This window comes from Ctenopharyngodon idella, chromosome 14, assembly GCF_019924925.1.
Source record: "Ctenopharyngodon idella isolate HZGC_01 chromosome 14, HZGC01, whole genome shotgun sequence".
NCBI lineage: Eukaryota > Metazoa > Chordata > Actinopteri > Cypriniformes > Xenocyprididae > Ctenopharyngodon > Ctenopharyngodon idella.
Genome location: NC_067233.1, coordinates 16,067,344 through 16,092,267, shown reverse-complemented (window position 1 = coordinate 16,092,267; position 24,924 = coordinate 16,067,344). Strand labels below are relative to the sequence as shown.

Sequence of the window (24,924 nt, the reverse complement as noted above, 5' to 3'; positions counted from 1 at the left end):
ACGATCTTTTATCGGCGGCAATGATTATAGAAATATTAATACTGAAGTTCCTGGATGTTATTTTTAGTGCAGTCAATAACATAGACACAAGATGATGCCAGTTGTGTTTAGGGTTGCAAAGGGGCGGAAACTTTCCGGAAACTTTCCACGGGAACTTAACCTGGGGAATTTTGGAAATATTCCAATTTGGAAACTTAACAGGAATTTATGGGAATTTATTGGAAATTTATATAAATGTATAATATTTATATAAAATGTATCATATACAAACATAAATATAAACAATTTGTTTGGTCAAAACATGAAATTTCTTTTTCGCATTCAATTAATTCTAATTTAGTAAATATGTAAAATAAATATTTTTATTGCAGCAATTGTTATGTGTTATTTATTTCAGAAATCATTCTAAAATGCTGAGTTGATACTCAGTTATTGTCAATGTTGGAAACAGTTGTGCTGCTTAATATATATATATTTTTTTGAACCTGTAATACTTTTTTCAGAATTCATTGATGAATAAAAAGTTAAAAAGAACAGCATTTATTCAAAATAGAATTTTTTTCTAACAATATCACTTTAATATCACTTTTTATCAATTTCACACATCCTTGCTGAATAAAAGTATAAATTTCTTTCAACAAAAAATAATAAAAAAATAAAAAAATAAAATAAAATTACTGAGCCCAATATTTTGACCGGTAGTGTATATTGTTAAAAAAGATTTCTATTTTAAATAAATGCTGTTCTTTAAATTTTTATTCATCAAAGAATCCTGAAAAAAAAGTATCACAGGTTATAAAAAATATTAAGCAACTGTTTCCAACATTGATAATTGAGTATCAAATTAGCATATTAGAATAACTTCTGAAGGATCATGTGACACTGAAGACAGGAGTAATGATGCTGAAAATTCAGCTTTGCATCACAGAAATAAATTATATTTTAATGGTTTTCTATTTTAATAAACATTATTTTAAATTGTGGTTATATTTCACAATATTACTGTTTTTTTTTTTGTATTTCTGTATTTTTGATCAAATGTGTATGTTATGGACTGGGGGAATGCACAGTGCATGCAGGGGGTGTGGCCTCAATAGCCCTGCAGTAAGTAGTGTGCTGTGTGAATGTCAGGGTAAAAATTCAACTGAAATTGCATTAAATCTGGTTGTTTTAACCAAAGTTATGCTGCAAGATGTTTTTTTTCAACTACATTTAAGTACCCTGTTACAGGCTAACCTGCAATTTTGAAAATTCCCTGTTTATTCCCATTAATTCCCGTTAATTCCCATATATTCCCGTGAATTCCCATGGAAAGTTTCCAGCTTTGAAAATTCCCGGAATTTTGCAACCCTAGTTGTGTTTGTATGAAACAAAAGTGTCAGTCTGTGGTGTGATACAAGAGACATAAAATAGCGCCGGTTTCCGTTACAAAATGAGCAATCCAAAATACGGTGTTGCCATAAATGAAGGCCAAGATTAAGAAATAGATATTTTTCATTGTCTAGAATTATTTATTAAAGAGTAATAGGCAATGAACCAAACCATATACGAGGTGAATAATAACATTACAGTACAACTTTGATTTGAAGGAAAAAATTTATCTGAAAATCGGACAAAAAGACAAAGGTGCAAGACTGTGTACTTAATAGCTTTAATGAGGGAAAGAACTACAATCCCATGAAGCATTGCGAATGACACATTATGACATTGCATCTGTAAATCAATAGTTTTAAGTAGTATTATAACATAGGGAGATTGACCCTATTGATGTCAATTGACTATTGAGATTCGCTGCGCTTCATGGGAGTGAGCACCACTAATGAGTTTTTTGGGTGCAATTCGGCTGTTACAGTTCTCTGGTGTGTGTGTGTGTGTGTGTGTGTGTGAATTTTTATATATATATATATATATTAGTATCTCACAGAAGTACACCCCTCACATTTTTGTAAATATTTATTATATCTTTTCATGAGACAACACTGAAGAAATGACACTTTGCTACAATGTAAAGTAGTGGGTGTACAGCTTGTCACATGACACCGGGGAGAGAAAGCCTCTTCTAAAGATGATGCACAAGAAAGCCCGCAAACAGTTTGCTGAAGACAAGCAGACTAAGGACATAGATTACTGGAACCATGTCCTGTGGTCTGATGAGACCAAGATAAACTTATTTGGTTCAGATGGTGTCAACCAGGTGTGGTGTGTGTGGCGGCAACCAGGTGAGGAGTACAAAGACAGGGCAGTGCAGGCAGTGCTGGAAAATAATGGTGGCCACACAAAATATTGACACTTTGGGCCCAATTTGGACATTTTCACTTAGGGGTGTAATTACTTTTGTAAGTCACATGAAAATATATAATAAAATATTTCCAAAAATGTGAGGGGTGTACTCACTGTGAACTCACTTCCGATCAGGCATAACATTATGATCACTGACAGGTGAAGTGAATAACACTGATTATGTGTGATGCTTTGGGCAATGTTCTGCTGGGAAACCTTAGGTCCTGCCATCCATGTGGATGTTAGTTTGACATGTACCACCTATCTAAGCATTGTTGCAGACCATGTACACCCTTTCATGGAATCGGTATTCCCTGGTGGCTGTGACCTCTTTCAGCAGGATAATGCACCCTGCCACAAAGCAAACATGGTTCAGGAATGGTTTGAGGAGCACAACAACGTGTTTGAGGTGTTGACTTGGCCTCCAAATTCCCTAGATGTTTTGGCAGCAAAAGGGGGACCAACACAATATTAGGAAGGTGACATAATTTTGATCGGTGTGTATATGTTGCAGAATGACGCTTACAGTACGTCTATGTTTTATAAGTTATTGTTAAAAATGAATTCCTCTATGAGGAAAATGAATAGGATTTTTACTTCTGGAGCACTGGAATGTTGCACTCTATATGACTGACTAATAAGATAACATGAAGATGTACCAGGAATTTCATCACAGAAAAAACATATTACATCGAATAAAAAGAAAAAACAAGTCATATTAAAATGGGCAATAATAAAGTGTGCAGTGTAGCATGAAAGCTGGGTTATTTGCTTCATGTTAGGACTGTCTATCAGCTCATAAACCCCAGCACTGCTTTAGGCATGTTATCTCACTGGAGTGTGTATCGGCTGTTCTGACTCAGTGATCAAGATGTCCGCTGCTCATTGGATTGCTCCTCTTTTCACATTCCCACTTTTAACACTTACTGGATAGGCAGACATTGAGCTGGGCTCGCCGGGAGCTGGAAGGATGTCTTTGGCGTCGACCCAGCGTGCCTCAGAAGATGTCTAACGTTCCTGACTGCTCTATGACCTGAAAAAAAGGAGTGAGGATTGTGTGTCAGTGTGTTATTTCCTACACACACACATAAATCAAGCAGTCACATTTCAACTGGCATCATTTACAGGAGCAAGAGAGATGGTTTGTTGGCCGTTTGATCGCTCTGTCCACTGCTTTCCTCTGGGAATCTCCTAATGTCATCTTTTGTTTGCACACAGGAGTCTATCACAGAACAAAAAATGATGACAGAGTGTTTACATTAAGCGTCGATGTTATGTGTGTCTTTGTCAGCTGCTTTTTCTCTAACCATACAGCAAACCAGACCACATGTTAGAAATAAGCATGTTTTGTTTCCTGTTGGGCTCTGAATGATGTTTCTTCATCTTCCTCTCTTTTTCTCTCTCTTACAGTCCCGATGACATTGGCACATGCTGGTACATTTTGCTCTCTGGATCAGTCTTCATCAAAGAGTCCATGTTCTTGCCGCGCTCCAGGTATGTCCCTGAATGTCATCAAAAACCAAACATTCACACTTTTTACAGACACTTCTTTAGAGGAAAAAAACCCAAAATACCCTCTCCATTAACTTGTCATGCATATTAACCTGGTACCATTCCTTCTCCCTTCAACTAAATCGGAACAAAGAAAGTAAAGCACAATTCTGAATAAACAAAATTTGTTGAACCTTAAAAAGATTAAATGTCCATTTCTTCTCAGTGCATTTTCATTGGCAGTTTCCTAAAGAGACTTTACTCCAGTTTGCCACTGAAAATACATCCAAAATGTACATCCAAAATGTGACTGTGACCAATTTAATGAAATTAGCATTTAATTAAAATACCTTTAAAGAGCCACTTTATCCCCATCAGTTCCCAATCATGTTTTTTTCCCCTTGGACTTAATTTGTGGGGGCATTTTTACCTTTATCATGTGTTCATGTTTTTTTATTATTATTATTACATATAAATGCTGTCATATTCTGTCAAATTCTTTAAATATGATCAATTCATTAAAGTCCCCCTGTAGTTAATAATTTTATCCCTTAAAACTCATCTTTGATCACCAAAATTACATATTTAAAAGTTTTTTCCTTGAAAAAAAAAAAACATGCCTTAAAATAGCTTGAATGTAACTCTACACCCTTGCCTCATTTAGTATACACGGTTTTATGAATACGCAAATTAGCCCTACCTCCACTCGCTTACACCAGCTCAGAGATACGCTTGTTGACGATGACACGTTGATGTGATTGGTTACAAGGTAGTTTGTGACATCAGAAACACCAGCTATTTTAAACCACATTTTCGAGACTGTTTTTGGTTCACTGCAGTTTTAAGGAGAAAATACTTAGCAGTGGTGTTGAATTTGCACATGGTTTTTCTTAAAACACATTAAAACACCACTAAGGATGCACCGGTCCGATACTCAGACCGGGTATCGGCTCCGATACTGGCATTTTTGCCGGATCGGGTATCGGCCGGATGGGACCTGATCCAAATCCGATATTGTGCGTGTACTATTCTGTGTTATTGTTAAGCTCCACAAAAGGCACAAAAACATTAAAAAGCACCATAAAGTTTCCGTGCACTATATTCCAAGTGTTCTAAAGCCATTCCATAGTTTAATTTTAGGTACAGACAAATATTTAAGTTGTTAAATTAGCCTAAAGTTCACGTAAATGCCTCCCTCCGCTGCGGCAGTCAGTCATTCTCCATTCAGCATTCAAACTGCGTGTCGCGTTCGGTTACGACAGTCAACACAATGAAACTCTCTCCAAGATGAATCAATGTTTCTATTATTATACTTCATGTGTAGATAACGATACCGGTAATACAATACACATCAATATATCTTCACTTTGTGCTTTGAACTTTTCAATGCGGAGCGCTGCCACTGCGCGCTGTGACTCCATGATGCTTCAAGCGCATCATTCTGCACACGGGATGCGCATAAGTGCTTTGTGCCGCTCTGTATGGGAGCCGTTCATATTATAATACTTTTGCGCAATGAAAGATTGTTAATAGCTTTTTTTTGTTCTGTCCTATCTATCATATGTTGCTGCCTCATGAAAAAAAAATCTGCTATAAATTTAAAAGAAATGTCTTTTAATTTTATAGTATTGCCTAGATTTATAAATAAATATATTTAGTTTATGTCATGTATGACTCAAACATTCATGAAAAACAAGCTATGAGTCATGGATGAAGGAATCAGCTGGACTCCTGTTTATTTTGAATGTCTACCAAGCTAGTGAAGCTATTGGTTTATTTACAGTTGTTGCACTGATGCACAATTATTTAATAAATAATTCACTACATTTGTGTCTGTTTATTATTTTGTTTTACAAAGTTAGGAAAGTAATGTTTAAGTCAAGCCTGATACCTTGCACAAAAGAATGATTCCAGTTTCTTCCACACAGTGAGGCATACAGTTTATTAGGTAATTTAGCACTTTTTTTATTATTACTTGAATATCGGATCGGTATCGGCTGATACTGAATCCCAGGTATCGGAATCGGTATCGGAAGCAAAAAAGACGGATCGGTGCATCCCTAAACACCACATAGACTTATAAACCCTAACATTTAAAAACTTGATTTTCACTACAGGGGGACTTTAAAATAGCTTGAATGTAACTCTACACCCTTGCTTCATTTAGTATACGTAGAAACATGAATATGCAAATTAGTCTCCGCCTCCACTCAATCACACGAGCTCAGAATACCTGATCCACTCGGTCAACTTTACTGTAGTAAATGTCCAATGGCAAGTGGAAATACTGGTTTAATTCAGTCATATATGTTTCAACCAGAAACTGATTTAAAAGAAAAGGAAGAGTGAGTTACACAGGATCCGTCTATAAGTTGATGTATCAGAATGGTAATGCATTTTATGTTTTGCTCTCTACAACGTTGGACACGTAAAGGTAATTGATATGATTATCCTTTTGCTTGACTATGTCATCAAACAGCTAGTAATGTGTTGCTAATGTTACACAAACCATGTTCCCCTTCGCCATCTCAACTGCCTTCTAAAAATCGGTATCCTCATAATACCGTAATATACATCATAAACATAAAACACTTGCTATGTATCTCATATATACTCGATATATATCATATCAACAGAAAAATCTTTGACCCCCGTTTCGAAGCATGGTTAATGATATGCTAAAGCCTGCCCCACACGTTCACGGGATTGGTTACAAGGTAGTTTGTGACATAAGGAACACTGCCGATTTCAAACCGCGTTTTTGAGACTGTCTTTGGTTCACTGCAGTTTTAAGGTGAAAATACTCAGCGATGGTCTTGACTGATGAATTTGCATGTGATTTGTCTTAAAGCATATTAAAAACACCACATAGACATATAAACAACATAAAAAAAAAAACCTTTTTCACCACAGGGGGTCTTGAAATAATTTAAATAATTAGATTAGTGAGATGAGTTTTAAAATTTTAATAAATAAATAAGTTACAATAAAATGAATTTGTAAAATAATATATCAGAAGTTACGAATAAAAAAATGAATTTGTAAATTTATTATGAGGGTGTTTTTTTTTGTCTTAGCATTTACATTTCTGTAAAATTTTGTCACTTTTGGTGGCTTTTTTGTTTCAAGTTCTGTTTAAAGGGTTAGTTCAACCCAAAATTTAAATTGTCAACATTTTCTCAAACCCCTCATGTTGTTCCAAACGGGTATGATTTTCTTTCTTCTGTGGAACATAAAAGGAGACATTTTGAATGTCTTGGTTGTTGTTTTCCCCAGTGGTAGTAGATGGGTATTGTCTACGAGCTTCAGAAAGTACCATAAACATATCTTTATAATGACAGAATTTTGGGTGAACTATTTTTTTAATTTCTGACCTTGACATGTAATCTGTAACCTAATCCAAAAATCATAATTTAGCATAAGCTGACTACTTTAGAAAGGCCACATATGCAAACAAAGACTATCAGCATTTTCAAGTATCAGCATTTTGTTTGGCACAATATAACATAGCTGTTGCATAAAACTTAATATGACAGAAATGAAGCAGCTAACTGTAGCAAGAACATAGAGAAAGAAACATTTTGACTGGATGGAATTTAAAAGCATAGCAAGCTTTACAAAAACACTTGACAGAGATGCTTTAGATTTGGCTTGCAATGGGAATATGTCATTTTATCACCATGGCAATGAGAGAAGCAGGTCTCTCTTTCCCTCACTGTCTCATTTGGCTTCACAGAGAGAGCTGTGATGTTATACTCCTGTAATAGACTGTGACTCGCGCATCCAGTGAATGAAAACCAACAGGACAGCGGTGCTCTTCTTAGCGCTGTCTTGATAGCGCTCACAAATAGCCATTCCCATCCACCCCCCGTCTTCACAGAAACCCTGTGTACTGATTCTTGTCTGAAACAGACCAGATATGCAATAACATCTTATCAGATTCCTTTTGCACATGATGTGCGTCATTTTTTTTCCTGTTTCTTTCCAAACAAAATCACTCTCTTTTAAAGACAGATTTGTGTAACACTTCAGTTTAATTGCACCTGAAACTCTCACTCACTGCAAATGCAGCATGCAAGTGTTTAATTGCACTGCGATTACCATCATTAAGAGCGTAATGGTGTGCAAAGTTGTGGCAGAAGTCAGAGTTGAGTTTGAGGTGGCCTTTGAAAATGCCAGCGCCAGGACCACCTGGTACTCATGCCAGTGCTTATGCAACAAGTCTGAGCCCTTATTGCATGCTTAACCATCAAGAGTTTCTATTGTTATAAACTCTGTTAAATCTGATCCTTCAGTAAGTCCATTGTTTTCTTAACTATTCCTGACCACAAGTCTTGGAAAACCTTGTTAACCACAGTTCCTTGAGATATGGCTTTTACCCTTACAAAAAATTACTGTGGTTTTATCATGGTACAGATATGGTGTTAGGAAGAGGTACTACGATTCTTCAGTATGCTCCATGCTACCAAATGTTTGTCATAATTGTGTACCAAGGTATTGACGTGCTTCAAATTGTTTTCTTTGCTCTATGACTAAACAAAACCAAGCACTTTAAATATAATGATTCTTTTCCAATAGTATTTGGCATGAACTTAGAAGTCATGGTTGCGAAGTTCGTGCATTTTTGTACGTTTTTGTTATTGGTATCTCTAATTCAGTTTAAAATTGTTTTTGTTGTTAAAAATTGCAGCTAAGACACTGATACTTTACTTTAAAAAAAGTACTTTGAGACAATTTAAAGTCAAATATCTTGGTTTAATCCAAATCACCTCTATACACCGATCTGGCATAACATTATGACCACCTTCCTAATATTGTATTGGTTCCCCTTTTGCTGCCAAAACGGCCCTGACCTGTCGAGGCATGGACTCCACTAGACCCCTGAAGGTGTGCTGTGGTATCTGGCACCAAGATGTTAGCAGCAGATCCCAGACTTGTTTGTTCAGCACATCCCACGTATGCTCGATTGGATTGAGATCTGGGGAATTTAGAGGCCAAGTCAATATCTCAAACTTGTTGTCCACAGCCACCAGGGAATACCGTTTCCATGAAAGGGTGTACATGGTCTGCAACAATGCTTAGGTAGGTGGTATGTGTCAAAGTAACATCCACATGGATGGCAGGACCCAAGAACAAGAACATTAAACATTGCCCAAAGCATCACACAGCCTCCGTCGGCTTACCTTCTTCCCATAGTGCATCCTGGTGCCATGTGTTCCCCAGGTAAGCGACGCACACGCACCCGGCCATCCACGTGATGTAAAAGAAAACTTGATTCATCAGACCAGGCCACCTTCTTCCATTGCTCCGTGGTCCAGTTCTGATGTTCATGTGCCCAATGTTGGCGCTTTCAGCAGTGGACAGGGGTCAGCATGGGCACCCTGACTGGTCTGCAGCTATGCAGCCCCATACGCAACAAACTGTGATGCACTGTGTATTCTGACACCTTTCTATCAGAACCAGCATTAACTGCTTGAGCAATTTGAGCTACAGTAGCTCGTCTGTTGGATCGGACCACACGGGCCAGTCTTCGCTTCTCAAGTGCATCAATGAGCCATGGCCACCCATGACCCTGTCGCTGGTTCACCACTGTTCCTTCCTTGGACAACTTTTGATAGATACTGACCACTGCAGACCAGGAACACCCTACGAAAGCTGCATTTTTGGAGATTCTCTGACCCAGTCATCCAGCCATCACAATTTAGCCCTTGTCAATCTCACGCAAATCCTTACGCTTGCCCATTTTACCTGCTTCTAACACATCAACTTTGAAGACAAAATATTCACTTGCTGCCTAATATATCCCACCCACTGGTCATAATGTTATGCCTGATCGGTGTATATATATATATATATATATATGTATGTATATGTGCATGTTCACCACATACAAACAAACTCCAAGGTGGTTTTCCTACAAAAGTGCTTTCAAAGCCTTACCGTTCCTCCCTGAAGTGATATGCATTTACTTCTTGAGAACATTATCTGTGACATCTGATAGGAGACTCTGTCCCAGACGATGCTTTCCTGCATGCATCAACATGCCTCATTTGTTGTTTAGCCACAATTTCTCATCTTTGCATGCCATTCCCCAGCTACAATCCCCTAGCTGTACAAACCTAGTTTGGTTTGTAGTTGGTGGCTTGTTTGCAGATTTTAGCTTTTTGTGATTTTATTTGTAAGTTTTATGGACTATTCAGGATTATGAATAATCCTTTTTATTACCTGTACAAATTTGAGTATGAATCCAAATTTCTTTTCCTTTTTACTATTTCCCATGGGTTGCCTTGATAGTGTAGTCTCACAAGTCTTAAGTGGCTACAGGTCTTGAGTTTAGGTTGAGAGGTCATGTTGTTTGTGGGTAGAGGTCAGCCCCACCCTCTTGGCTCCACAGGAAGTAAGAGGCAGGCAAGAATGTTGGCTTCAGCCGATCACCACTAACTCTCAAGAACGCACATTCCCCAACACACACGCTCTCGTAAGATGAAGGCGGTAGACGGAGCTGTCAGAACAGAGTTCTTGCAGTGCAGCATACGTGAAGTTGGATTATCATGTGGCGCTCACGAAATAACGTTGTGTTTAGTGTGGTAGCAGCGTGTGTGTATGAATATTAAGAAGGGAAATTAAAAACACATTTGAGGTAGAAGTATGGGACGGAATGCATGATTTTCAAGTAGTCTGAATTGTTTATGGATTTCATTGGATATATTTTGTAACAGCTCTATCTCATCGTCAGGTATAGTATTTTTTTTTTTTTTTTTTTTTAACATATTGTGCATTTTGTTGTACATTTAAGTGCATGGTTAAATTACTTAAAGAAATGTCTGTAAATATTTTCTTTAAGCATACTTTCCATCAAATTCTTGTCTAAAGGACATTTTTATTTCATTTTAATTATATTATTTTATAATTATTTATTTTTTTTAACTAATTTTATTTTTACTAATGCAAAATATCGGTTGAAGTAATCATACCTCAAGTGTCAAGCTTTACTAATCATGCCTCAAGTGTTTTGCTTCCAGCATCGGATCTAGTAACAGTTCAGAGTTGCTTTATGTTGCCATGTGTCTGCGAGTGCAGATCTGAGAGGTTGTTTAGCACTCACTGAAGCGTTGCAGTAGAATCCTGTTATTGCATTATCCATTCTACTGTACTTTAGCATGTCCTTAAACCTTCCAATGTCCCCCCCTTCTCCTCTCTGACTTGCCCACCAACAGCACTTGCATAATAGCTCTATAATCTTTGCTCAGCTTAATATGAAGAGATGGAAAAGGGGCTTATTTACTTTGGAGACCCCTATGTTCTTTGCTGTGTGTGAGTGCCTGCTGCGTTCGTCACAGAATCACATTCCAGACACCCGGAATGTTGTGTAATATGGAATGTGGGGGCCGGCTGGGTGGGCATCACGTCTCTTCGTGAGTTAAATTCCCAAGGAATGTGGTGTGGTGGCTGACGTTAATATGCTTTATTAAAAATGGTCTGGTGTTAATATAATTTTTACAGTTTGTCTTACTTTTTTCTGGCTTCTACTGAGAATAATGATTTCTTTTTAGACTTTGGAATTTTACAAGCTTTTCCACCCTTCTCTTTTCATTTGGTTCTGCTCAAGGCCACTTTTTCCCCCCATATACATCTAGAAACATCTACAAATGCTTCTGTATTCCATTTTCTGTTCATATTGCATTTTGCGTTTTAAATGAGGCTTGGAATCCCTGATTTTCTGTGTAGTTTCAGATTATACCCACTGTATATCATGAACTTTTAATGAAAACACCAAATCTTGAGGTTTTGTATTTGGATAGGAGCCTGCAAAGGAAGTCAAATAGCAATACAACACAAAGGGCTCATTGTGTGTGGTCTTAGGCTGAGGAACAATGTATGTAGAGGGAATCCCACCTGTTAGTCCAACTATATTAGCTAGTTACTATATTTGCCAGCTGCGCCTCTACAGTAACCCATAAACAAGTAGCTATTCAACAGTGAGTGTAGTGTATTGCCCAAAGGCTTGTTGTGACACAAATGTTGGATCAAGTGTTCACTTGTGTTGAAATTTTGACATAATTCATTAAATGTAATTATAATGTGTCATGCTGTTTACCAGGGGTTTTATGCACATTTATACTGTAAGTGCTGTATTCCAGTATGGAGTAGTGGAGTACTATAGAAACTATTGAGTGAGTGCTGTGTTTGGTTATACTAATATTTAACAACAAGGAACATGCAAATTGTCATTGTAAGGTATTATATTTCATGTAGTTGGGTATTTCCATAGTAAAATCAGCCTTGCTTTGTCAGTCACAGTTTTCTGAAGTGTATGTAGAGGTTTTGCTGACCTCTCACCCAGCTGGGCCGCTGTTTCTCTTTCTACTTATGTGTGTGTGTAAGTGTGTGTCATCTTTGGACCAGAGTGTCACCTGGCAGCTCATTCAGCTGCAAAAAGTGTCCTGTAAGCAGCATTAATGGAAAATTAACAAACCAGATGAGAGGTGAATTATGTAATATATCCCAAACAGAATTGGAAACAATCAAGCATCCCACCTGTTTTCTGTTGTTTAGCCAAATAGCTAGACCCATCCCAAACTCACTGTTTTTATATCAGACCTAGTTGGGGTGCTTAAAGCATGCCTCTATGCTTTTTTGAATATTAGGGTACAACGGGGCTAAAGGCACACCTTAATAAAAATGTGCTTTTAACTACTCCCATAGTGTATGATTGCAGAAAAAAAAAAAAACGTTTTTATTGAACATTGATGGAGCAACAGATTTTTTGTGAAAATAAATTATAAAAGTGTTTGTTTAAAGATTTTATAAATGTATGAGGTGGCAAGGTGGGCCTTTTACCCCACACGCGGGGCAAAAGGCACAAAATATTTTAAGTTAATTAAGTTAAAATAATGATTTTAATAACGTCTAAGTTAATATACTTGTTCAAAACAATCACTTTAGCGAAGTTGGTACTATTTTCTGTTTATTTTGTTCAATAAATTCCACAATAATTTAATATAACTTTACAGTAATTATAAAAAATATGTGTGTGTGATATTTACCATCTGAATCTAACCATGTCTTTTCAACAAATAGAAAAGTCAGCCAGCTATTTATTATCATGTTAATTATTGTTCCTTTAGCCTTTTTTTATCGATATGCTACATAAATCCACAACATTTTAAAAAAAACATTAAATATTAGATCAAATTAGCTTCTGTAATTGCATTAAGGATTCGTCAAATTTCCACATGCATCATCGAAAACAGTTGTTAGGAAAAGTGCTGAGCTGAATTTTTGTGCCATCTAGTGGTTTAAAAGAGAAAGAGAAAGTCAAATGCACCTTTTACCCCGGTGTGCCTTTCATGCAGTGTGTAATATGGCAATTTGTGAATGTAAAAGGTCTGCAAAGTTTTAAAGATCAAAGTGCATGACAAATAAAGTCTCCTAAAAGAAAGAATCGATTCTGAGTCATCAGCAATTCCAAAACTGTTTTCACACTCTTTGAGAAATGAGGTGATGTGCAGTGTATTTTATGAGATCCTATTGTAGGAGACCTCCAATAAAAAATTAGGAACCTTTAAAAAAGCATAATAAGGGCACTTTAAACAGACTTTAAAACAGATTACAGTTCTGTTTGGTGCCACTAGTGGCACACATCACCTTTAACCACTTTTATATTTTTTTATTTTATTTTATTTTTTGCCCATTTTCTATTTATTTATTTAGTTTTTAACCTTTTTTCTTATTTACTTTTGGTTTATTTTTGCTTTTTCCCTATTTATCCCCCCCCCCTAATTTAGTGTAGTGATGACAGAAAATGATTGTGTGAAAAAGTGGGATTGGGAAATGCTAGTCTCTGTATTTGCATTTTAAAGGTGCAGTGTGTAAACCTAGTGGTGAGGTTGCGAACTGCAACCAATGGCAGCTCCCCCCTCCCTTTCGAATAGAGATGCTACGGTGGCCGTCAGGCTGACACAAGTCAAAGATGTCGTCGTCTGAGACAGCAGAGAGTACGTTAGCCAGTCAAGCAATGAGGTTTCTTCTTTCTTCTAACAAAGAACGGTCTCTGCTTCTAATAAACCAGACGACTACTACTACTTCTTCGTGCGTATTCAATGCAGCGATGATGCAAGCTGCCTCTAAAAACACAAACGATTTAGAAGAACAACATAGTGACTAAACATAGAGTGATTGTCCGTTTAGTACTGCTGTAGAAACATGACAGCGCAAAATGATGACTTGACATGGAGGGAAGACCCGTGGTGTATGTAGATACAGTATAAATGGCTCATTCTAAGGTAATAAAAACATAACGGTTCATTATGTAAGGTCTTCATACACCACTGAAAACATAGTTATGTATATTACATTGCATTTCTGTCAATAGATCCTCCCAAATTTTACACATTGCACCTTTAACCCAACAGAAGTTCAACGCAAATGATTAAAAAAATCCTGCATGGAACTCCACCTCACGTTTCCATGGTCCCCTTTTTAAATTTTCAATAGAGTTTTTTGTGTTGCTACTCACAAGCTCCATCACTTTGCACTGTACTTCTTTCATTAGGCCGTGATGTCATCTGGTGGACTTTTCCAGTCTGGTCGTACTTTCTTTCCCAGTGGAGCCTTACTGCCTAGGCCAGAAACACTGCCACAAGTGTTGCGGATATGTGCTCCTCTGGCTCAGATTCTAAACACGCTTTCATTCCCACAGAGTCTCAGGATTCCATAATTGCTTGAGCGGTATATAACCTCTCTCTCCTGTTCTTTTTCTCTAGCTTTGGGAAGAGGTCTGCTGGGAGTTTACGTCGTGGATGCGAGTGCATCGTTCTGGAGCCATCCGAGATGATTGTGGTGAGTAATCATGGACCAGATAATCATCTTAACTTCATACTCTTACTAATCACACTGTATAATTGCAGTTTTGTACTGCAGTTTCATTGCTTTTCCCCAGTGTGCTACTCATTCCCCCAGGGGTACATACAAGGTCAGATTTGACATTACAGAGGCTGATAACAATTAGCTAAAAACTATTTTCAAAAGAAAATGTGCTGGTTCTACTTAGCAATGGGTCACTATGGTTAACCAGCTGTCCAAGATGGTCTTATTTTCTTAAGTTAGATGTTTTTAGGATTTTGAAGCTTTAATTAGCATGTTGCTTGATCTTTGAGACAGATTACACACTAAAACACTCTGAAAAGTTATGCATTTTTACCACAAAATATGTCTTGTGTAAATGCCCCCTTCATGGGATAGGTGAACCTAAAATTAGTCTGATTTCACAAGGTTTTGAACATCCTAAGTACTTTATTTCAGTGCCTTTTTGCCATCATGAGCTATAAAAAATATTTAAATATTTAATGAATACATATTCATAGTATTCAATATTTCAAGATTGGGGAAAATAAAGTTGTCTGAACACAACCTACAATTTTTAGTGACAACTATATTATACATAGATTTTTGTTTATAAATAATATTTGTATAAGGGGAGCACTTTAGTTTTGTGTGGTCTAGTTTTATTTTGCATCAGGGGAGTCAGACTAAAGTTAAGTTTGGGAACCACTGCTCTAATCATAAATGGCATATAAATGTTGGTTGGTTTGAATTCAGCATCTTATTTACATTTTACCACAAACAAATTGCCCATGGATGGCAATTTGTTCAACATGGCATCCATTTGAGGCTCTTGCCTTGCCAAAAAAACCTAAAATGATTATATTTAGGAACCCAAGCACTTTCGTGCACCCTAATATATTCCATATTCACTTCATGATGTATGTACACAAGTACAGAAAAACCCTCCCTTTATCTACATTTACAGCCTCGGATTTGGTTAAGCTCATGGAAATGTGACTACAACTCAATGGGCTCCTATATGTTTCTTCATGTTGAGTTTTTGCAGTCAGTAAGATTTATTATTATTATTATTATTTAAAAAAAAAAAAAAAAAAAGACATTTATAATGTTACAAAAAATGCTTTTCTTTTGAACTGTATATTCATCAAAGAATTCTGAAAAAAATATCTCAATATTTTCCCACAAAAATATTGAGCAGCACAACTGTTTTAAACATTGATAATAATAAGATGTGTTTCTTGAGCACCAAATCAGAATATTAGAATGATTTCTGAAGGATCATGTGACACTGAAAATTCAGCTTTGCCATCACGGGAATAAATTATATTTTAAAAATATATTAAAATATAAAACCGGTATTTTAAATCGTAATAACATTACACAACATTACTGTTTTTACTTTCTTTCTTTTTTCCCAAATAAATGCTGCCTTGATGAGCATAAGAGACTTCTTTCAAAAACATTAAAAAAAAAATCTTACCAACTCCAAACTTTTGGATGGTTTATATGTAACTCAACCCATAGAGTATTACGCAAGCAACACCAAGGTCACGGTTCCATTCCCAGGGAATGCATGTACTGATAAAATATATAGTTTGAATCCCCTCTTTAAAAGCATCTGCCAAATGCATAAACATAATCTCCGATTTGGGGCGATGGCCACTGTCCTCGACAGTTGATTGTGACCTCGTTGGGTATCTCATCTGTTATTACCGGCCGATGCTGCCCTGTAATTACGGGCCGAGGCAGGATATAGATACTGCACTCTCACTTGCTCACACCGCCCAACATATTCCCACTGCTTCGCGCTCTCCGGCAGTTGCCATAGCAGCGGTTGGTACGGTAGCGAGAGATTTGATGTGTAATCCCAAAGGCAGAGTGGGTGTGAAATGTGAGGCTGCAGCAAAATAAGGGAGAGGGATAATCATGTCACTTTTTATGGCATAATGTCACAGTGGATGGCCCGTTTTATATGCAACTTATATCCATCATATGTATGGTGATTCCTCACTCATTGACTGTCATTCAAAGACCTGCAATGGACAGACTTCAATGACATTTCCTGGTGCTACACCGACAAAATACCTCGATCTGGAATATGCATTGTTTAATTATTGCCATTTGAATCCATTTCTAGATTAATTTCATAGAAAGTGCATAACATGCACAATTCAGCACTGAAAGACCCTTGCAAGCTGCTGCTCTGAAACTACATCTCCCTTTTCTACCTTTCTGTCTGCTGTGCGCCTCTCTTTGACGTAGGCGTTTGAGGCTCAGCCCACACACACACACACACACACACACACACACACACTCACACACACAGACAGGCTCGCACACCCACTGCTATTTTTACACAGCGCCAGTAAGAGGGGCAGGAGGGGAGGGGAGGGGGGGTGAGGAGAGAGAGTCTCACTCAAATCTCTCCTCCGTTTGCAGGTGGACTATATGGATGAGAATGAGGAGTATTTCCAGCGGCAGGCATCGCACCGACAGTCCCGCCGAAGGTTTCGCAAGATCAACCAGAAGGGCGAGCGACAGACCATCATCGACACCGTAGACCCCTATCCTACCGGCAAGCCGCCCGTAGCGCGGGGATACCATACGGTCAGTCGTATGCTTTAACTTTATCTGTACAGCCTCTCCTTTGCCACTCCCCCAGTATGACTGTTGGCGTTCCTGTTCCTCACCTGTCCGGCTAGCTTTCCTGTTTGTTTACATGCTGGTAAATGTGTCATTGCAAATGCTTGTTTTCTCTCTATGCATAGGGATGGACGGTATGATCTAAATCTGATGTTTCAACATCAGTGATTTTAGACTGTGGTACATATCATAGTATAGTTATTTGTACTGATATATATATATATATATATATATATATATATATATATATATATATATATACAAAAAATGGTTTATATTTATAAAGTAATTATGCTGTTATGCTTATTTCTTGTATAATCCATTGAATTAAGTAATTTATATAGGATAATTTAAAAAAAATAAAAAAATAAAATGTGTTATTTGGATGCAAACCAAAAATAAGTTCAATAAAAAATGATTATTAAAAACTATTATCTAAAACTATTAAAATTAATAGTTAAAATCTTAAATTATTAAAAAATTATTATCAAAACTATTATCAAACTTATGTTACAGCCTTAGGCCCTGTTTACACTAGTGCGTTTTCATTTTATAACGCATAACTTTCACTACAGTTATGCCTGGCATCTAAACTGCTCCAGATTTTTCGAGCCTCGAAAACTGAGACTTTTAGAAAAGCTGCAGACTAGTGTTGTCAAAAGTACTGACTGCGATACCAAGTCAGTACTGAAATTTAAAAAATGTGACGCTTTGAGCGCTGTTGAGCGGATTCGTAAAACACCTCTGATTTGCAATGGTGTTCACGCGCTCATCAGATATGTCTGTGATTGGTTACAATGATCAATGCTTCAAAAAAAATGTTGTAAATAGACATCAGTGATACTCTTCACCGAGCGCTTACACAGATACACACGGGAGTGTTTGAAAACAGCCGTCTGTCAGCGGACCGGTCGGCTGATAGATGCCTGCTTTCAAATGCTCCTGCTTTTAAAACGCTTTCAAATTCAAACACTTCTGTGTGCTTTCAAACGCTCTCGTGCGTTGATCATTGTAGCCAATCACAGATGAGCACTAGAACACAAAGGCCAATCAGAGATGTTTATGAATCTGCTCAACAGCGCTCAAAGCGTCACATTTTTATAATTTCAGTACCGACTTGGTATCGCGGTCAGTACGTTTAACAACACTACTGCAGACCCCGTTTTAGTTTGAAAACTCTAGGGTTGTTTCAGTGTAAACGGATGAAAACAGACTTTTGAAAATGAAGGTGTGGCTGCCCATATTACTGGAACACAACAATAACAGCCAGAGCTGTTGTAACAGCCCAGCCTCGATGACCGTGTCAACAATAACATCGAGACAAAACTGCAAGCTTTGCTGACTTTGTTGTCCTTTTTAGCAGCCATTGTGCAGTTAAACTCTGCATTTTATAACACTGCAGCTGCCTGCATGCGCAAGAGGCAAGCTATTATTAGAGCAATCGGCTACTGTTTACACTACGCGCATGCCCAGTGTGCACAAATGGTCATGTGACATGCGTTTTCGGTTGTGCAGTGTGGACGGAGATCTTTTCTGAAACACAGTGGAAATGCCAGTATGAACGAGGATCGTTTTAATTTAAAACGCTGTGTTAAAACGAAAACTAGTGTAAACAGGGCCTTAATTTGGCTGAATGAGTCCCATTTGAAGCTGTAAAATAGCTTATTTGTGCATGTTCATCTTTTTTTTGTCACTTTCATGTGTAAATAATGCAAATAATGATGCTAATATATCTACAGTGTATAAATGGTGCAAAAAAAAAAAATCTCTACCACTTGATGAATTTCTACTGTTGCTTGATATATACTGTACCATCATACCGCCCTGCTCTGTCTATGCATGATGTCGACTGGTTTTATTCAATGTATTTGACTGCTGTGACAAAATATGATCACACATTCTCACATTTCTTCACCATAACCAGTTCAGTGCATCAGATGCACACCAAAATGTTCCTCTCACAAAAGTTACTCTACAGGGATATTGTGTAAAGCTTTAGCTTACTGGAAGTCTACTGGAAGTCTCTCGGCACATTTTCTGGTAACAATACCCACTTCTCTTTCCTCGTATTACAAATGTGGAAGGAACAAGGTTTCTGTCTCCTTCCTATGAACTTCGCTCTGCCAATATATTTGCATTGCTCTGCAGTTACTGTAAGAATCTGTTCATTTAGTTAGTGCAGCACCATCCTTATGGGGTTGTGTTCAATTATTTGTTTTTATCTTGTTCCTAAATTAATATTATGTGTCAAAAACAACTTAAAGGGTTAGTTCACCCAAAAATGAAAATTACCCCATGATTTACTCACCCTCAAGCCAAGGGTGTATATGCTAGGCGTATATGACTTTCTTCTTTCAGACGAATACAATCAGAGTTATATTAAATAATGGAACTTCCAAGCTTTATAATGGCAGTAAATAGAGGATGAGAAGAAGTTATTGTAGTATAGAGAAAATTATCATTTAAAACCAAAGCTAAAGCAAACTAGCACATTACCTTTAGAAGCCATGGTGAGAAGATTCAGTTTCAGATCGAATAAACAGAGTTCAGGTTAAAATGGCTGCTAGCTCATTATAAAATGTAAAAACAGGCAGTGAAATTTTCAGAAGCTCTCTTCAGCTCTCTTTGGACAGTAAAATCGGAATGGCATCTTTGTTTGGTTGTGTTTTAAATCTCGCCCTTCTATTCACTCTTACTTTTGGTTCGTTCCATCAGTTTCTTAAATGTTAATTGCAGCAACTCACACTGTGCCTGTATATGTGCAAGATACTTTACTTTTTTGTAGTTTCCATTATAGTCGCTCATTTTCCTTGTGCTGTGGTGGCTGTTATATGGTCTCTCTGTAGGTGTTAGCTGGTGTTCTGCCTATGTGTCCACTGTCAGTATGTCGTGTTGGCTTAAGATGTGCTGGTGTTTTATGCGCTCAATCCCCACTGTGCTCTGGGCAGGCTGAAGTGAGAATCCACTGCACTGCTACCATCTGTATGTGTGATATACAATATCAAGCCCCAGCCGAGTAGAGGAAAGAGACAGAGCAGAGAGAAAGGAAAAAAATGTATACATATTTACATTTTAGGGCTGGGAGAATAAATCGATTCATCTTGATTCGTGGATCAATTCTGAGATTTTCTGAATGCATCGCGATTCTGTCTTGAATCAATTCTGAGCTTCGTTTTTAACAGCAGATGGCGCTCGAGGCTAGTTTTTAACCGCACGCTCAAATGTTGACGAAGAAGAGCGCTCGTGCATTCGACTATGTACTTGCACCTCAGAATGCTTTTATGGCGCGAGATTAATGTAAAAAGCCCACTGCAAATACCCTTGTAATTCACTTCAACCTTTTCGAACTTTTTGTAAAGCATGCAGAGCCATCTGCTGTTAAAAACTAAGCTCAGAATCGAGAGAGAATTGCAATGGATTCGGAAAATCGATCCAGAATCATTTCTGGATTTGCGATTCAATGATTTATTGTCCCAGCCCAGCATTACATTTGTTTAGATTAGATATTGGGTTCAGATATCCAATAGACTATAGTTAAAGGGTTAGTTCACCCAAAAATGAAATTTCTGTCATTAAGTACTCACTCTCATGTCGTTCCAAACCCGTAAGACCTTTGTTCATCTTACACATTTCCGAATGCCGGCTCAGTATTGGCCGAGCTGTTCATGTGAGCACCAGGACACATGCATGTGATGGGTGGTTAAAAAAACTATTGGCGGTTAAAAAAGACCCCTTGGATTTCATCAAAAATATCTTAATTTGTGTTCCGGAGATAAACTTAAGGGTCTTACGGGTTTGGAACGACATAAGGGTGAATACCTAATGGCAGAAATTTCATTTTTGGGTGAACTAACCCTTTAATTCTTTAAATGATCACACATCCAGGATTATGGGGAACAAATGTCGTTACATTGTTGGCTGGCACTTTTTTTTTTTTTTTTAATTGAAGGGTAAGTTTACCCTCAAAAGCATGTCATTATATATCAATGCTATTACTTATTTTTGCAAATGTATCATTATTTGCTGTTATGATATTACATTAATTTTATGATATTGCATTAAATTAAGTACTGGCAAGATTTTGAAAATGGCTTGATTTATTTTAATTTATATTATTTTATTTTGATGACAGATTACAAAGACGTACATTTATTATAATTTAAAATTTATTTTTATATTTATACATTTATCCTTTTTTTTTGTCTTTGGAGTAACATGCTCTGATGAATCATTCACAATAAGAGCAGGAACATTTATATAGAAAGTTATTCGGGTCAGTTTTGATTTCATAGTAATTTTAAAGGATGGATGCCATGGTGAGGTTGTAAGGAGAACGGGGCATTTTTATGTGTCTTTCTTTTGGCACGTTAAGAGAAAGAAAACAGGGTTGTATTTTATTGTACTAAATCTCCAGCAGATTTGACAGTGAGGCTCTGCTTTCATAATGCTTTGGGCATTCATCTTGGGAATTTTTGACACACATGTTTCATGGAGGTTCAAAGCTGGACCATCACGTAGACACATTCCTGAATTTTCTCCCCCAATTCTATTGCAGTTCATTCCCAGCATTCCTCCCATTCCCATGGGAGAGAAGACAGTGTTCCCTCAGCTTGTTTGGAAATTCTTGTTATGTTTGGTACAACAAAATACGTCAAGCATCATTGAGCTAAATAGTTTTTCCCTTGAGATGCATTAGAACGGGACACCAAAATTATTCCCACCATTGTATCTACTCAGCTGCACAGTTTTCCCCAAACAGCTCCCTTTTTGTTGTTATGATCCATGGGAAGAGATTTGGACCATGTTTTTGTTCTCAGATCAGTGGTAGCAGGCTTAGAAAGTTCACAGTAGTGTCTTCAAGAGGGACTGCAGCGCACTGGATGTTAAGCTGACGGGCGTTCCAGCTAATCTGTGAGTTTGGGAGAGTGCCTCCACGGTGGGATTTCCATACTCAGACATAGCCGAAGGTGAAAATTCACTTCCCAAACATTACATCATGTATCAGCCTTGAGTATCTCATGTAACCTTATAGAGACTTGCTGACTGGCATTAATTTGATTCAATTTCTGGCCCCAGAGTGAAATAATTGTACTCTGTGCTGCCTGCCTCGCGCAGTTGAACTCGAGTCTCTAAGCCTCTCTGCCCTAGACATGATTCAGATATGTCATACTGTATTTGGAGACATCTTGTAGATGTGTAATAATTCAAAACAGCTTGGAGGCAAAATATGAGGTACAGTTAATTCATCTCAGTGATGTGTTAGTGGACGTCCCACACTTTTTCATTTAAGTAACGTTGTTGTTGTTGTTGTTGTTGTTATTATTTATTATTATTATTATTATTATTATTAATATCAGTCATTCTATCCCACACCGTACAGGAAAGTCCCTGATGTTTACAATGTTTTTTCACTATTATACAGTTCTTATTTTATTTTGTATTGTATTGTATTGCATTGCATTGCATTTTATTTAATATTTTATTGCATTTTATTTTTATTATATTATTTTATATTACACAAAACAGCACTGAAATTTATTTTTTTGCATTGCATTGCATTTTATTTTATATTTTGTTGCATTTTATCTTTATTATATTTTATATATATATTTTTTTTTTTTATAAATCACAAGTTATCCCAAATACTGAGGGTATTTGTTGAATTTACACTTGTATCACACTTACAATTATGCTGTAAACACCCTATGAAATCAAAATTGTAGTTTAGTGGCTTTTAGTTCATAGTTTTGAGATCATATGTATAATTTAGTGTTTTTCTAACACCATCTACTGTAGCAAGTACTAAAAGATGGTTCAAAACTGTGATGTAAACTAAAGCTTTTTTTCTTTACTTTTTTTATGGATAAACCCTGCCCTGCCCAAATTTCCCCTTTCAATAGGAAAAAAAAAACTGCTCGTCAAGCCATTTCATTGGATCTTTACATAAAATTAGTTTGTCTGTCAATAGTGACTTTACAGTAAGCCCAGCGAACAGTGACTGCCTTGTTTTTAACTTACACTGGGTACCATTTTGTCTGTCTATAAATCTGTCTTGTTCCCTTCCTCTCTGGAACTGTGGGGCAGCTGGTCTTTAATGATCATGAGACCCTCGTTCAGTCAATGACTACCAGCTTTTTCCTTCTTTTGTGTCTCTTATTTTGCTGATCATTGCGTTTCAGTTATTCAATAACTAAATGATCTCCCATCAATTGTATTTGGTTGCATAATTAGCCACCTTTCTGTTCACCTGAAGTGTCCGAGTTCCTCATTTTAACATAAAAGCTTTGTGGCTTTTTATTTCAGCATCCGCCTCATGTTTCTCAGCTGTGTATGTGTGTGTGTGCACTACCCTCTGTTGTTTTTTGATAGCGTCTGAGCTTTTATAAAGGATATGTCCCTCTCTTCTTCCCGTAGTATGACTTGCAAAGTGCTTAACAGGGTTTCTCTGAGCCTGCTCTGCTCCTCAATAACCCAGGCTGATAATAACTCTCCTCTTCTCTGCTTTTCTCCTCATACTGGCTCCTCCGCAGGAATGCGTTAAGGCTCAGGTATCGTATTTATTCACTGTTTCTGTTTCTCTTTCTCTGTGTGTCAATTCCTGCATAGCTGTGATTTATATATGTATGTGTGGGTTATATGTGAGTTTATGACCTTGTGATCGTGGCAATATGGCTTATTTGTGTAGATGTGTCATGTGTATTTATTTTGCCAAATGAATGTTTGGTCCAACAATGATTTAAAGTGAGTGATTCTATACTGCAAGCTTCCAGGTTGCACACTGAGATTATTGCCTCATAACTAGTCAGACAAATTAGAATTTTATGTGTGTATTTATTTATTTTATTTTATTTTATTTTTATTTTTTTGAGTTCCACTTGCTGCTAGTGTTCCTGGGGCATTGCCATGCTATGATATGCTATGAATGGTTTTAAGTGTGTTGCTATGCAGTTGCTAGAGTGTTCTGAGTGACTGCTTAGTGGTTGGTTGCTTACTGGACCAAGTCAAAAGAGTCTCTTTAATGTTCTGGTCTCTAGATATGGCTTGAGTCCCTGTCCCTCCTTGTTTTTTTTTTTTTTGTTTTTTTTTTCCATTCTGTCTTGTTTTCATGGCCAGTGAAAATCATAATTTTGATCATTTAAGCATGTAATAGTATTACCTTTCCCTAACAAGCTGCACAATTTGAGGTATAATTCATGTAGCACAAATGGTGCAGAATGAGTTATGTACTGGTTAAAGGTAACACTTTCATAACCAACCGATTATGTTAGTGTTTCTCAACTAGTTTCACTTCAGGACACAGATCATGCATTGGACATCAAGCGGTGACCCAGAACGGTTACTAAATTTGATATTTATTATGGAAAAAATTAGGGATGCACCTATATGATTTTTGGGGGCCGATACCGATTTTAACAAAGAATTATTGACCGATACCGATATTTGTCACTTCCTCTCTTATTTGAAATTTTGTTATCAAAATAGATAGTATTTTGATCATGTTTTAAATAAGCAAAGTTCAAAAACACCTGCATTAAAATATACTAGCAGGTTTATTGCTGCTGCATTATATAATTTTTAATGAACATGGATTGGATCCATTTAACATTCAGCAGGCCTACATAAAGACAACAGAACAAAGATACATATGAAATAAACAGTGCT

At 37.1% G+C, this 24,924-nt stretch overlaps 1 protein-coding gene across 9 annotated transcripts in view; it reads left to right on the top strand.

Annotated features, from left to right (window-relative positions):
- The window catches only part of rapgef2b (Rap guanine nucleotide exchange factor 2b), a 120,339-nt gene that overhangs the window by 44,815 nt on the left and 50,600 nt on the right, over positions 1 to 24,924 (top strand). For 6 of the 9 annotated variants that reach the window (XM_051918343.1, XM_051918341.1, XM_051918337.1 and 3 more), the window contains exons 4-7: positions 3,691 to 3,774; positions 14,538 to 14,613; positions 17,059 to 17,226; positions 23,793 to 23,810. In XM_051918343.1, the coding sequence (XP_051774303.1) occupies positions 3,691 to 3,774; positions 14,538 to 14,613; positions 17,059 to 17,226; positions 23,793 to 23,810 (346 nt within the window). Of the gene's footprint in view, positions 1 to 3,690; positions 3,775 to 10,255; positions 10,508 to 14,537; positions 14,614 to 17,058; positions 17,227 to 23,792; positions 23,811 to 24,924 lie in introns of those variants that run through there. The other 3 variants (XM_051918338.1, XM_051918340.1, XM_051918344.1) reach the window with 2 other exon arrangements.